The 14583-nt window shown below is 30.1% G+C and overlaps 1 protein-coding gene across 1 annotated transcript in view; it reads right to left on the reverse strand.

The window, feature by feature from the left end:
- The window catches only part of LOC148301305 (uncharacterized), a 162817-nt gene that overhangs the window by 80558 nt on the left and 67676 nt on the right, over positions 1-14583 (reverse strand). Inside the window, exon 3 of the mRNA XM_088273461.1 lies at positions 4766-4843. Coding sequence (XP_088129587.1) covers positions 4766-4843 — 78 coding nt within the window. The remainder of the gene's footprint in view (positions 1-4765; positions 4844-14583) is intronic.

Genomic DNA, 14583 nt, shown 5'->3' on the forward strand with positions numbered 1-14583 from the left:
CTATTCTATCTGCCTACCCCTGCGGTGAAGTGGCATGATGATTGGTTAACTAGCTAGTTATTAAAAAAAATATTATAAATGTCTTGAGATGAAACATTTATCGTTTTATGTGAAAAAAGATAGGAATCTGAGCTTCCTTGTGTCTGGCATTTGGCTAGCTTAAGTGATCACTTTAAACACTTATGTAATGTTGAATATTCTGCTCATTCTTAGACGGCCATATTGAGTTTATTTTTTTATCCTGTATACAAACATTGGTCTTGTACCCCTTTAATTTGAGTAACGATTCAATCAATTTGGAAGTAAAGCTTATTGTGGCACCATTCGTTGAGAAATTAGTGAAGTATAATATACATATGTACCTACATATATATCTCTTACTTTAATTTTGAAATATCATCCGTAATATCAATCCAGTCAGTATCTTATTTTTTTTTAAATATTATCAATATTTGTGATTTCGATCTTAGGATTCATTTAAAAAGGCAAACATAAGATCTAGTATTCATTGATTGCTGAAAAAAACATGATATTTTATAAACATGGTATTATTTAAACATTGTGAAGGGTCAAAAGAAAATTATGTACATATTAAAATTAATCAAATAACATCATTTTGGTATGTTTCGTGATGGAGTATTTGTCAGTTTTCGTTTGTCGTTTATAATAATTCCTCTGGAATTGTGAAACCGCCTTTATCGATACATCTGACGCTCGTGCAATAAAGTCATTTAAATGTTTATGGGATATTACATCGTTGGGCTTTGTGATCGCTACCTCTTAATGGGTTCTATTGCTATTGAGATGTACGTAATATCACGACTTAGTTATTGTCGTTAAGATGTGGGGAGGATTAGATACGACACCAGATACATCGCGTACGATACATATAACGATATGATCTGTCATTGCAGCTTTATGAAAATCGATATTTTTCACAATGTTTCATACCCTTTTTAGAAACAATTTTCATCACCTCTATATAGTTTTGTAACATGGACTTTCGATCACAAGTTTTAATATAAAATATCATAATATACACTTCGTTCTTAAACAATTTTTCGTATATTATATTTTTACACGATTTTATTATTAATTTAATTTACTTAAAAAATTGTTTTACAGTATGAAAAAAGTAGGCAGCTATAAACGAGTATGTACTTTTTTAGGTTTTAAATAGCACGCTCATGAAAACATTTACAAAAAAACATATTTTAAAAATTACCATATTCGAGACCAATAATATATATTTTTTTTTATTTAAACTAACTAACTAAATAACCATCACGCCAATTCCCCTCAGGAGTAGGCAGAGATAATAAAACGAGACACCAATCTGTTTCTGCAAATTATCTTCGCCTCTTCCACATTCATACAAACCGATTATTCCGACCTCTAACCTAATAACATTAAAGTATTTGAAATACTACCTAACAAGGTCAGACTACTCCTTTAACAAACGTGAATCAAAATTATAATTTTGTGTTATTCAGCTTGTTAATAACTAATTCATTTTAATAACCTACTTAAATTAAAAAGTAACGGTTCCAGATCGTTTGTCATTGCATCGAAACGGCTTTAAAATCGCGTGGTAATGGGACACCTGAAATTTCCCTATAAATAACGTCACCTACTGATTTACGATACGATTAAAAAAAAACTAATAGTTCACCAGAATGCAGCCGAGTCGAAGAAAATATTTTTCAACACTAAAATCAAGATCGTTAAGCTTTATATGGTAGAATTTTTAAGCAAATACTTGAATTCTGGGAGAATTGATAGCAGTAAGGTCAAGTATCTAGCTTTTACCGTTGATTTTGGTAACTTAAATCCGCGTGGAAACGTAATTTTGACTCTATTTCGAAAGATGGCATTTTTTATTAAACATTAATCTAAGTAATGCGTTATTTCCAAATTTCTTAAAAAAATGCATTTTACGATTTAAATTATGGATCATCTCCTTTTACGTACATTAATTTATTCATTTTATAAGGCTTATTTACACACCAAATAACATTAAGAAAAATATTAGTCTTAATTAATTTGCACTATGCGACGAGTTTATGTAATAAAAATAATGAAAACTCATATGGCAACTTAAAAAAAATCTTGTTTTTTCTTGCGGAATTAGTGCTAAAAATATTATGAACTCAATAAAAAAATTAATACCCAAAGCCAGGACACTTGCTCGCATGACATTGAATAAAGCGCTTTCAGATGAAGCTTTTAAATATTTTCTTTAACTCCACGCATAAGAAAGCATATTAATAAAATTTGTTCCGCAACTCAATAATCTTTAATATACTGTAAATAAATTTCTCTTCATCATTCATTTTCAGTGGAACGTTTACATTTCTCTTATGGTTTATATTGAGACATTAAACACCCATAAAGGTATTGAAGCAATGATTTCCTTCCCAAGGCCCCAGGGTAGCAGAAAGAGTCGGCGAGTATTTTCAACGATCGTGACGAAGCGTGTACAAATTTTACTCCGACTTCTTGATCAGATTTCCACTTACCTCCTGGCAAATCTATACTCCTGGCCAAATATTTTAAAGGATTTAATTTCAATTACCTTTAATTCTTTTGCAAGTCGTATAATTGTTGAATTTTGTGAAAGTAAATAAATATGTGTTAGTTAAAAAAAAATGTTTAAATTTTTTTAAATCTTCTCATGTTATTAATTGGATTGCTTTGAATTTTTGACCAAATGTTGGGTTCAAATCAACGCGCCAGGCAAAACCATATATTTTTATTTATTTAAAACGATATATTTTTCACAAAAATAATATCATTTGCTAAGCGTATTACTAAACATTCCTCATAGCGGACAGCATGTTTCTTGGCAGCTGCTGTCATTAAACATTTTCAATGTTTTCGATTGCATTGTTGTTCCATGAATTTGATATATTTTAAATTTTTCACTAGCATTGTGAAATTATATATAATGGAAATATGTGTTTTCTTTTCCATTTGACAACACTGGATCACAACAATGGCCGGATACAGCTAGTTAAAAATAACAACTCACTTAACTTATGACTAATCGACTTTATTTTTGTCGTTTAGTTTTTATATTTACATTTCTAATGTATCAATCTAATATAAGTATATATTTTTTAATTTAAGCCTTACTTGGTAGTAATTTCCAAGTAAAATTAAAAATGGATTGATATTACCACAATAATCAACAAATGAAAATATAAATCTTATTAAAATTATTTACATATTTACTAGCCATTGTATTTGTTTTAAAAAATATCATATTTTTTACTTTGTTATATCATTGGATTATTTACAAGAAATTTGTATTCTATCACCTTTTTGATTTTCCAAAATATCAAATTTTGCTAAGTTTGTGCATATATATGCGTGGATTTGTATAACTCCATTAAAAAAAACTTATGAATTAATGATAAAGAGAGTTTAATGAACATAACAACATAAGGGCACCATTTAATTAAAGTTTGTTAAGGTGTTGCTAATTAAAGATTACAGCTCAATATGATCATTCGTGTAATTAACTACTGTTTAAGTCCATGAGAACTTGACCTTCAGCGATTAATTTCAATTTAATAGTACAAAAATTCTATCCTTTTAATCGATTGTGATAATTAAGGCCGTTGCGTCTATGGGATAGTCTTTCGTCTTTTATTGCATTTATCTGTTAACTGTGGCTCGTTCCCTTTGGCGGCATAACTGATGCTAGGTCCTGGCTATAATTGCGTGCTCGAGAGATTTATCTAATTATGGGAGATTAATGCAGGAAAACGTAAATCCTCGCGAACTAACTGGTAAGCCATTTAGTTAGACTGCAATGGTCGGCTGAGAAACTTTCAATCTTCTTACCCCTCGTTTCCAAACAGAGAAATACTTAAACTTTAAGCTTACAATATGGATTAAAATATTATTATTTTCATATTATTTTTTGATATCTCATCAAAGACGAAGAAGAATATGGAAGTCTGGGCATTTACAGGGCTGGTTTAAGTGATCACTTTACACACGTGTAACATTCACCAATTCTACCCATTATTGACAACTACACTACTCAAATTCTTAGAAGTTCTTTATATATTAACCAATTTAGAAACCTTGTTCTTGAATCACTAGAACTTCACTAGAGACATCTATTGGTGAGATGTAAAGAAGCTTATTATCAAGCAGAAACTCTTATATTAGTATGTGAGGTCCGAATACTGACGGTCGTCAGCCCCGTAAATGCTCAGACTTCCATATTCTTCTTCATCTTGATGAGATATCAAAAAATAATATGAAAATTACTCCTGTAATTGGAGATAATCCAGATTTCGTGAACAAGTATTTGGACGCATAAATATGTTGTATTATTATTTTACTGATTTATATTTGTGACATATTAAAGAGACCCTCTTAGAGATTAACGGAATAACGCTAAAATTGTTTAGTAAAACAATTGTTTTAGAATGGGTTAGGTATTTTACACCATTATGTAACTTAATTAGTTAGTTAACGAAGAGGATGTAACTGAGTTCAGAAATTATTCTGAAATTTTTATACTTGATTACCTTTATTTATGTTACATTTTACAAAATTCGACTAATGATACCATAAATCGATTTATAAATTGATGGAACAGTATTAAGTAGAAAACATTTGTGAAAGTACCTACTTAATTTGAGGTAAAAAAACTTGAGGTAAAAAACTTTCGATCCCAAGAACGGAATCAGAATCTATAAGCATGTTCAGTAAATTAACAGTTAGGTATATTTTAAAAAATATTTACCTTGCACCCCTCACAAGTAAAAGCTCCGAAGTGAAAGCCTGCTGCAGGCTCTCCACATACTTTGCACTGCTGATTCATCTGCAATCATAAAAAAAACTCATTAACTATTGAATAACAAATTAAGAATAATACAAAATATTTCAACATATACTCTTAAAAGGAACCAATAATGAAACTCATTTTTGACATCTTAATATAGTTGAAATGGGATATGAAAGTCTTTTTATAACAAAGCTTATGACCTTATACAAGCTGGTTAAGGATCACTTTATACACGTGTAACATTCACCACTCTACCCGTGATTGATAACCACAAAACTAAAATTTTTGGAACACATACATATTTTTTTATAAAATTCAACAACTTTGTTTTAACCTCTTTTTTATTAAAAGTACACTTTAACCTACCGGTTTCGACAAGAACCTTGTCATCCTCAGGGTTTATAAAATTGTAAAATATGAAAAACATTTAAATACTCATAATTAATTACATTCCATTACTAAAAACTTCCAAACACTCTGTAAAAAATCCTAAATGTTTTTTTTTAATAATAAAAAAGGGGTAAAAACAAAGTTGTTTAATTTTACAAAGTTTATAAAATGTGCCAAAAAGTATCTGCGAAAAACATTCAAGAAACATGCTAGCCAGCCATGGTTATAAAATATATCATAAATCTCACTTCACTCATGTTTGAGTTCGCGGTAGCATCAATGCTTGATTTGAGAATCCATTTATTTAGCAAAGACCTTTTTATTTCAATGTCAGGTTAAAGGACTGTAAATACCGTGTAAATCTAGTTTAAGATGTCAACAATGTAATAAATAACTGCTTAGTAGAGAAACCCAGATTTGTGAACAAGGATTTGGACATATCCAAAATTTTGTGAATAATAACATGTTGTTACAATAATTACCAACTTTAAATTCTTTAATGATATATGGTGTAACACTCTCCTTACCATCCATTGTATATTTTATTTGAATGACATGATGATGGACTTATTTTCCGAAACCGGTAGTCACAAATAGTGTTTAAAAAAGTGGTATTACACAAAGTAATCAATGGATGGTTAGGAGATTGTTTTATCTCCATACCACTAAGTTCTCAATGCTTTTAATATACAAAAAGAAATATGGTTTATTCCCAATAAACTGGGTCTTCTGAATTTAATAATTTCGCAGGTGTCTAAATTGAATTACTGTTAATAACTTCAGTAATTTGGTGCTCGTATCTTTAACAGAATAATGGTATCAATATTTCAGAAGTAATCATATAATAAAAATAAATGAAAACCTGGTCTACCCAGTTCATGTGTTTTGGCAACGAGGTGTTCCTTCAGTATGTGCGTGATTAAGGATCATTCTCACTTACTTTTGAGTAAGATGTTCGGATAACACGATATCGATTTACGACTCAAGTAACTACATTCACGATGCACCGATCACACTGCCAAATACGCCCTTTAGGTGACGAGAAAATTTTGAGAAAAACTCAATGTAAATCTCGAGGAAGACGAAATAAACCATATCATAGTATTTAACACTAAGATTGTGACGACAAAATAAATAAACCTTTTGTTATTGTTTTAGTAGACTGTCAGATAAATAAAAGATAAAGACAATCACAAATGTTCTAGTTAGAATTTTTAATTCCAACATTTTGAGTGTGTCCAAGTATTTACTTGCTCACAAATCTGGATTATCTCCAACTATAGGAGTTATTTTAAATATATTTTTTTTACATCTCATCATTATCAATTTTCGTATTATTTTTTTAATGATAATAAATGCCCAGACTTCCATATTCTTCTTCATCTTTGATGAGATGTCAAAAAATAATATGAATAATTTTTAATGTTAAAAAATAACGCATTTCTTGTTTTGATTTTTTTGAGTTATTCATTGATACATAAAAAAATAGGATTTGTTAATATCTGCATATACTCTAGCTTTTATGGATTTAATTTGAATGTTTTATATCAATTATCACTGGTCCAGATGATTCACAATTCTTAAATCTGTGATAACTTTATCATGAAACAATAAGTATGGTTTATTTAAAATAGCGAATATTTGTCAAAAAATAAGTATGTGTTTAATAAAAAAGCAAGTAAGAATTATAAATAAGAAGTATTTTGGTATTAGAGTAGAGCGAATCGCCATTCTAAGGCAAATTAAGAAAGCCCCGTGGATTAAGATTTTTCATTATAACACAAATATTGCCTTTAATTTTTTTATTGAACTCACTGTCAAAATATGTTTTTGCATTACAAGGTATACGAGCAGTCTAAATTTTGTGTTTAAAAAAAATATTGATATTCCAAACGTTTTTTAAGAAAATAAAAAGCAAGCACGTTTTGATTAAGGAATCGAGCCTTTTTTATTCCTTAAAATTAAATAATCGCCGGGTAGTTACAAATAAGATTATCCCATAACATCCCAGGGGATATTAAAATCCGAAGTACTTTATACCAAGGTATTATTAATTTAGTAAACCTCCGCTACGTATGTAATTTTGGAATGATTTCTCAATTTATTTGGCTCGCCACGCCGACAACGGTGAGCAAAGAAATGTCTAAATTAAGGACTCAAGCCGTGTGCTAATTGGTGTATCCAGGATGCCTCATTTTTGAGTTTTGAATAATGATTATTTGTTTAAGGGAGTATAATTGGTTAATGCACATTCGTGCTCTTGCAAACTGCTTCAGAATAAGTGCAAAATTTAACAAGGAATTTTTAATATAACATAACGCCCGAGGCTTCGAGGCATAAGATAAATAAATACGAATATATTTTTATTCTTACAAAGTCGTACGAATAACCAGCGTTCCGTTCTACATGCATAATTTCAACTCTTCATGGGTTTTCTTTCATTTTTTAAAGTAAATTACGGGAATGCGGTAGCGTTTTTGCAAATTATTTACTGGTGCTCAAGGGGAGTTAAAAGTTGTTTTTACGCTTACAATATGTGTAAATGTGTTTTGCATGAATATAAGTACCCTTTTACACGTACGGTTTAAAACGTGTTTTATTCATTCACTCAAATCACTATCTCATTTTATATTAATAAAAATGTAAGCGTAATGTCCACTTCTGCGTTTTTAAATAAATAAAAATGTTTACAACATTTTGAGTGTGTCCAAATACTTTTTCACAAAATCTGGATTATCTCCAATCATAGGAGTTAATTTTCATATTATTTTTTGACATCTCATCAAAGATGAAGAAGAATATGGAAGTCTGGGCATTCAAGGGGCTGACGACAGTCATAGGCTGGTTTCAGTGATCACTTTATACATCCAAATACTTGTTCACAAAATCTCCAATTATAGTAGTTATTTTCATTTTATTTTTTGACATCTCATCAAAGATGAAGAAGAATATGGAAATATGTTACACGTGTGTAAAGTGATCACTTAAACCACCCTATGACGGTCGTCAGCCCCGTAAATGCCAAGACTTCCATATTTTTCTTCGTCTTTGATAAGATGTCAAAAAATAATATGAAAATGTATTTGTACATATTTGTTGTCACTAAATAAAAAATAATTTATTTATTTAATAGTTATATTTATTTTTAGATCCGCACAAGAGTAAAACTGGTAAATTATGTATAATAATAATAATAATAATTTGGATAATTTGTATAGCGCCATTTTCATAAAATACTACCTCAAGGGCGCTTATAAAGACATGGATAATAATAATAATAGTAATAAGATGATGATGATAATGATATAAAAAAATAAATGGATTAAAACGTCGTCAATCGATCTCGGGCCGTCGAGTCTGGAGCGGGGAAAAGATGAGCCGACAAATTAAAACGCCTTCCTCTTGATCCCATGGGCTGGAGAATGGCCAAGGTGTTGGGCAGGACGCCTTCCTGAGTTATGGTCGTCACGCTGGAGGGCAGCTTGTTGAGCTCCTCGTCATTGTGGATGGCCAACTTCCAACTATACGGTATACTATACGGTTTATAAGTATTGTTATTTTAAATTATTCTATTATACAATAATTTATCACCAGTAGATAGATATATTTGTTTTTAAATTATTTCATAAGAAAATGTTAAAACATATATTTTTTAAATACGCGATTTTAATCGCACTGTCTGATTATATTTGTAAGTACATAAATTGAAAATAATAAAAATACGAATTAATTTTTGTATAAACGCAAATAAAAGATTTATCGTATAAGGATTGTTTTAAAATTTCTTTTTGACGTCTTTAACCGATGAAGCTATTTTATGAAATTAGAATATAGTTTTTTTGTATTGTTAATATAAATAGTCAGCTAACTAAATAAGAAATTGAAAATTAAAATTTTGGTTTCTTAGGGAAATAATCAACATACACTTTTATTTGAAAAAAATATCGCATTCAGATATTAAAATAATAAAAATTTAATTCATATGAATCTTGTTAGATGTCAAATTTGCACACGAATAGGGTAATATGGATGCTCAAAGATATACAAAGTCGTAAAAGTTACACATGTGTCTAAAATGATAACTTAAGCTATCCGATGAAAAGTAGTATGATATTCCCTTAAAAACCATAAAAAGCTATCGATAAGGAACACATTTTTTACATACTTTTATTCAAACGTTTTTTTTTTATTTGTTTCTTTGAAATATAATTTTTGTAATTTTTTTATTTAAACATTTAATTATTTTTATCAAATACTTTTGTTTCCATGTCACTGTTTATTTATCACAAATTCAAATGTCTACCTTTGCAAATGTATAAGGAAGAAAACAAAAATTGTACGTTGATGGTTTATACTCCTGTAGTGTTGAAAGTTCCACTATTGAATCTGTATATTGTATTTACCTAATGTGTATTTGTCACTATTCAAGAGTCGATTAAATAAGAATTTATATTGACAAGATGTTTTCAATTCCGTTCCTTAAACGACTATTATATTTAAGAAGACACCTTAAACCCTGTACATTCCAAGCGAGATGTCCGCGTACACCATTGTCCTTCAGGCTTCGATGGCTGTTTCGTTCCGATGCCATCTACCGCGTCTTACATCCAACCACCTTTAGCGAGCTTTCCTTTCCCGGCGACGGCTGACGTGTGGCGTCTATCAAGCTATTGGGCGTCTCTTCCATAGATAGAATAAAGGCAATACCAGAGATAGTGCTGTATAACAGGAATGTGCGATTGATGGCCGCGATTCGGGCTAAAAGATATACATCTTTCCTCGCATTCAGGGCAGATTTTCAAAGAAATAAATGCGAAATAAATGCAAATAAAATTACTGAAAAAAGATAATAGTTTTACTAAGATTTTTATAACAAGGAATTATTAAGCTTCAAGAACATTTATGTAACAATGAAAAAAATACATTTTCATCTATTTTTCCAGTTCTTCTTCTTCTTTTATTCGTAGTGTAGGCCTTGTAGCCTATTTTTAAGAAGGATAAGCCTCCTGCGATGTTGATTCCCAGCTTTTAATCCATCTCTTTGGTGGTCTGTCTGTGGGTCGTCGGTGCAGTGCGATGTGGAAGAGTCTGGATGGTTTCATTCTCCTCAAATGCGCATACTATTGTCTTCTTCGTTGTCTTCCCACCTAACGATGTCTAGGATCTCGTATATTTCTCTTATCCTGGTGTTCGTTATTCTATCTCGTAGAATCTTGCCAGATTTTATTGATTTCATTTACAACATTTTGAGTGTGTCCAAATACTTGTTTACAAATCTGGATTATCTCCAATTAAAGGAGTTATTTTTCATATTATTTTTTTTGACACCTCATCATTATCAATTTTCATAATTTTTATATGACGGTCGTCAGTCCCGTAAATCTCCGGACTTCCATATTCTTCTTCATCTTTGATGAGATGTCAAAAATATTATGAAGAATATTTAATGTTAAAAAATAACGCATTTCTTGTTAATTGAGTTATTTTTATATATTTATTTTTGACATCTCAACAGATATCAAGAAGAATATAAAAGTCTGGGCATTTACGGGGCTTGTGATCGGCTAGTTTAAGTTGTCACTGTACACACATGTAACAATAACTACTTATACCCACGATTGACAACCACACTACTTAAATTATTGGAACATCTATATATATTGTTCAAATTCGAAACATAGTGCTTGAATCACTAGGATTTCACTAGAGACATCTATGGTGAGTTATTAATTTCATAATTACATACAGTTTTTGTATGAGATTTACAAATCAAATACGTTTTATTTGGTTCCCAATGACATGGAGCAGGATTTCACACCTTTTATTGGATTTACTATTAACTTTGTATGTCATGTCGGTTAGATTTATCGATATAAGACCACCCACAAGCTAATTAATTTACATACCTTATTGAATTCTTATAATTTAAGCAAATATTAGCAATTGAGAAATATTGATCTAAACCACTTTTTTATTTATTCTCTGTAAAAAATGTATGTACCTATGCAAATTGGTACATTTTAATGTATACACTAAATACGAAAAAAAAGACATTCTTATAAATCCGCTTTTTCGTAAATATATTTTGAAGAGGACGACCGAGGAAATCTAGGAGCGATCAAGTATTTAAAATACTTGAAAGTAGTCAAGTCTAGAGTCGGAATAATCAGCGGGTATGTATGAGGGGATATATGATTGTGGAAGAGGTGAAGAATGTTGGTAAAGGCAGATCGGTGTGGCGTTTTAAAATCTCTACCTATCACTTACGGAAAAAATCGCGATGGTAAATCAGTTAGTTTTTTATCAAAAACTTAAACTAAAGATCAATATTTTATTTAAAAAAAGCGAGATAGCGTTAAAGACATGCAACTCTTCCCTATACGAGTAAATGTCTTGATTCTAGATTATTTTTTTGAGATGAAATACCAATGAAAAAAGAGTTATATTTACGTATTTATTTAAAAGTCCGCCTCCGCAGTGTAATGGCCAGCACGCTCGGCTACCGTTCTGGAGGTCCCAGGTTCGATTCCCAGGAGGGTCAAATAAATATACGTGATTTTTTAACTCTAATATTTATTAAATATTTCTCTGGACTGGTACCCGAAGCGGAGGGCTGATCACCTTTCCTTCACGTGTTAACGATCAATATGACACTACATTTATATGATGCAGTGCCCTATGCACAATTGGGGTGAGGATTAGGGTTTGACATTTTTTTAAATTGTATTTAGAAAAGAAAAATTGATTGAATGCTGAATCATATTGCACGTTTGATATTTGAGGCGTCTTAAACATACATAATAAAGAAAGTCTTCAATTATTTAATAACCCACTTTTGACTCATGGAATAAATAATTTGTATGATGAGTATGAATAATTTATTTCATGATGTATTAACATACATTACAGGATATTCTAACATTAATAGCTATGAATATTTTAACCACGAGAAAAAATTAAATATTAATCACATGTTCAAGATTTCTGACTTTTAATGAGATGTTCATAACTCTTAAAAGGTATTCAGTTAGAAAAAATGCGTGTTTTAATGAAGACATTCTTCATAATAATAAAGATATTAATTTTTAATCTGGAGATATTAAAAATCAAAACATCTCATTAAAACATTCAAATTTCTGTCGTTATAAAGGTCATAAATATCGTCATCGTGTTCAAACTGTACAGTTTTTCAATTGTTTGTTTATGTAGTCGTAAACATTTAAATTTGTTAGATGGAAAGTTTTAAAAAAGGCCCTATCAAAACAAATATCAATAAACATATTTTTTTAACATTTATATGAAAAAGGAAAGGTTTTTATAAATTCACTCGAATATATCTTTTTATCCATTTATTTTTTTGTCAAGTTTTTGGACTCTTCATTAAAAATACTGTTTTTCCTTTTTTTAATGCAACTAACTAATTTTCAACAAATATATCGACTCAAAAACATATTACCACTAAGACAAATAAGTATAAATCTTTTTTTTTCCATAAATACTTTTCCTCTATTCTCTTTCTTACTTTTACTATTTTTTTCTTTTCAAACATGTAAGTACTCCAAAAACTGATCTTCACCATTATGGAAGAAAACGAAATATCTGGTAATAAAGAACCTAAAACGTAACTCTTCAATACCAAGAATTTTTATTTTTTATCTATTGATAAAAAAAGAAAACGTTATTATTTTTATGATTTCAACAAAAACATTTCAATTTCAATATTATTATAAGTATGATGATATAACGCAATTAAATCATTAATCGGCTTGTTAGGTACATATTTTACCAAATGAACAAACGATACTTTAAAATTTGAAATGAACACTTCTTTGTCTTACTTGAAAAAATATTAAATTTTTTTTTAAAATCTTACCTTAAATGTCTTCTCGACTTTACGTTTACAGAATATTGAGCATATTTGAAATTGAACAAACAGATTGTTTTATTTATTTTTTCGGCATTCAATTTGTGGTAAGACACGATGAAATTGTAAAAGAAAAAAAAATACTTGTTTTTTTACCACTTGAGTTTATTTTATAACGACTGGTTCACAAACTACGTTTCCACCATCCATATTCAGTTTATATTTATATAGATTTGAAGATGGAAGCATAGTTTCTGAAACAAGTCGTCATAAAATAAACTCAAGTGGTATAAAACAAGTGTTTTCCTTTTTCTTTTACAAACAGTGATTGAAAATCCGGGCCGATCCGGAATCATAAAGCTCAGTTCACATGGCGTTCGATGTTCGCGCCGCCTCGGCGTTCCAACCTAAGTGTTTTATCACGAAGTTGAGGCACCTTTAACGACCTGCGTCTTCGCCACCGAAATTAGATAGATTAGTTAGAATGTTGACTTTCAAGCGCTCACCCGCCTGTTATTATAGATTCGGCTACTCACCATCCATGGAACACGACTCCAGCTTTGTCAAGTCTCTTACTTTGGATAATATTCAATAAACGCTGAACTCTAGTCAATAGGTCCGCTGATGAACATCAATCAAACATTTCTGCTTTCTAACCAAATCTAGGAAAGTATTTTCACCCAAACTAATTTAATAGAATAAAATAACAAATGCTTTGTTTTTCCACATATTTTATTATTTGATCAGTGACCAGGTTTCGTAGTAAACGGCCTCATCAGAATGGGTCCTAACCCGCTAACCGGTGCCTAACTATATTTCGCTCACTATTTTCAACAAAGTCATATATCAAAAATCGAAAATTTTCAGTTCTGCGTGTTTTCGGAATGCCCAAAAAATGTACTATATCCCAGCAAAAGCGGCATATTTTTAACTTAATAACTACCCGCTACAGGGCAGAAAGTGTTGTTTTTGCATTTTGAAGAAAATTGTTCAATTATTTTTTAAATATTCTTAATATTTTTCAATTGGAGAAAAAATATTCAGTTTTTACCTAAAATGATCTGTTGCACAGTAAAAAGTTCAATAAGTGGTTAATTTTTAACACATTGTACTATATTTTCAAACTTTAAAAACGATCTGCAGAAAAATCAAGCTTTTTGATGACGTTGTTGAAAGAAATGAGCGATTTGTCAGTCATGATTGTACGTAAATAATATTTCTGAGATTATATTGTACAATACTTTTTACTTACAAATGTGAGAGCAAATATCTTATTTAAAGATTGTTGATATTTTTTACAATATTCCGGTACATTTTTATATATATTAGTAGGTTTTGTATGCTATTATTACTAGCAATAAAATTATTTACAACTGTTAATTGAATAGTATGCGGGGAAAGCTATGTGTTGACGTCAACCTGTATTTTTTCAGGTACGACTTAATTGCACGTGAAATGAATTCGTTTGCCTCTAAAATAAATCATTAATTTTACCGATACGTGGGTTTTTGTGCTCATTATG

This window comes from Brachycentrus maculatus, unplaced genomic scaffold, assembly GCF_059751285.1.
Source record: "Brachycentrus maculatus isolate JH-2025_06_01 unplaced genomic scaffold, ASM5975128v1 h1tg000583l, whole genome shotgun sequence".
Lineage (NCBI taxonomy): Eukaryota > Metazoa > Arthropoda > Insecta > Trichoptera > Brachycentridae > Brachycentrus > Brachycentrus maculatus.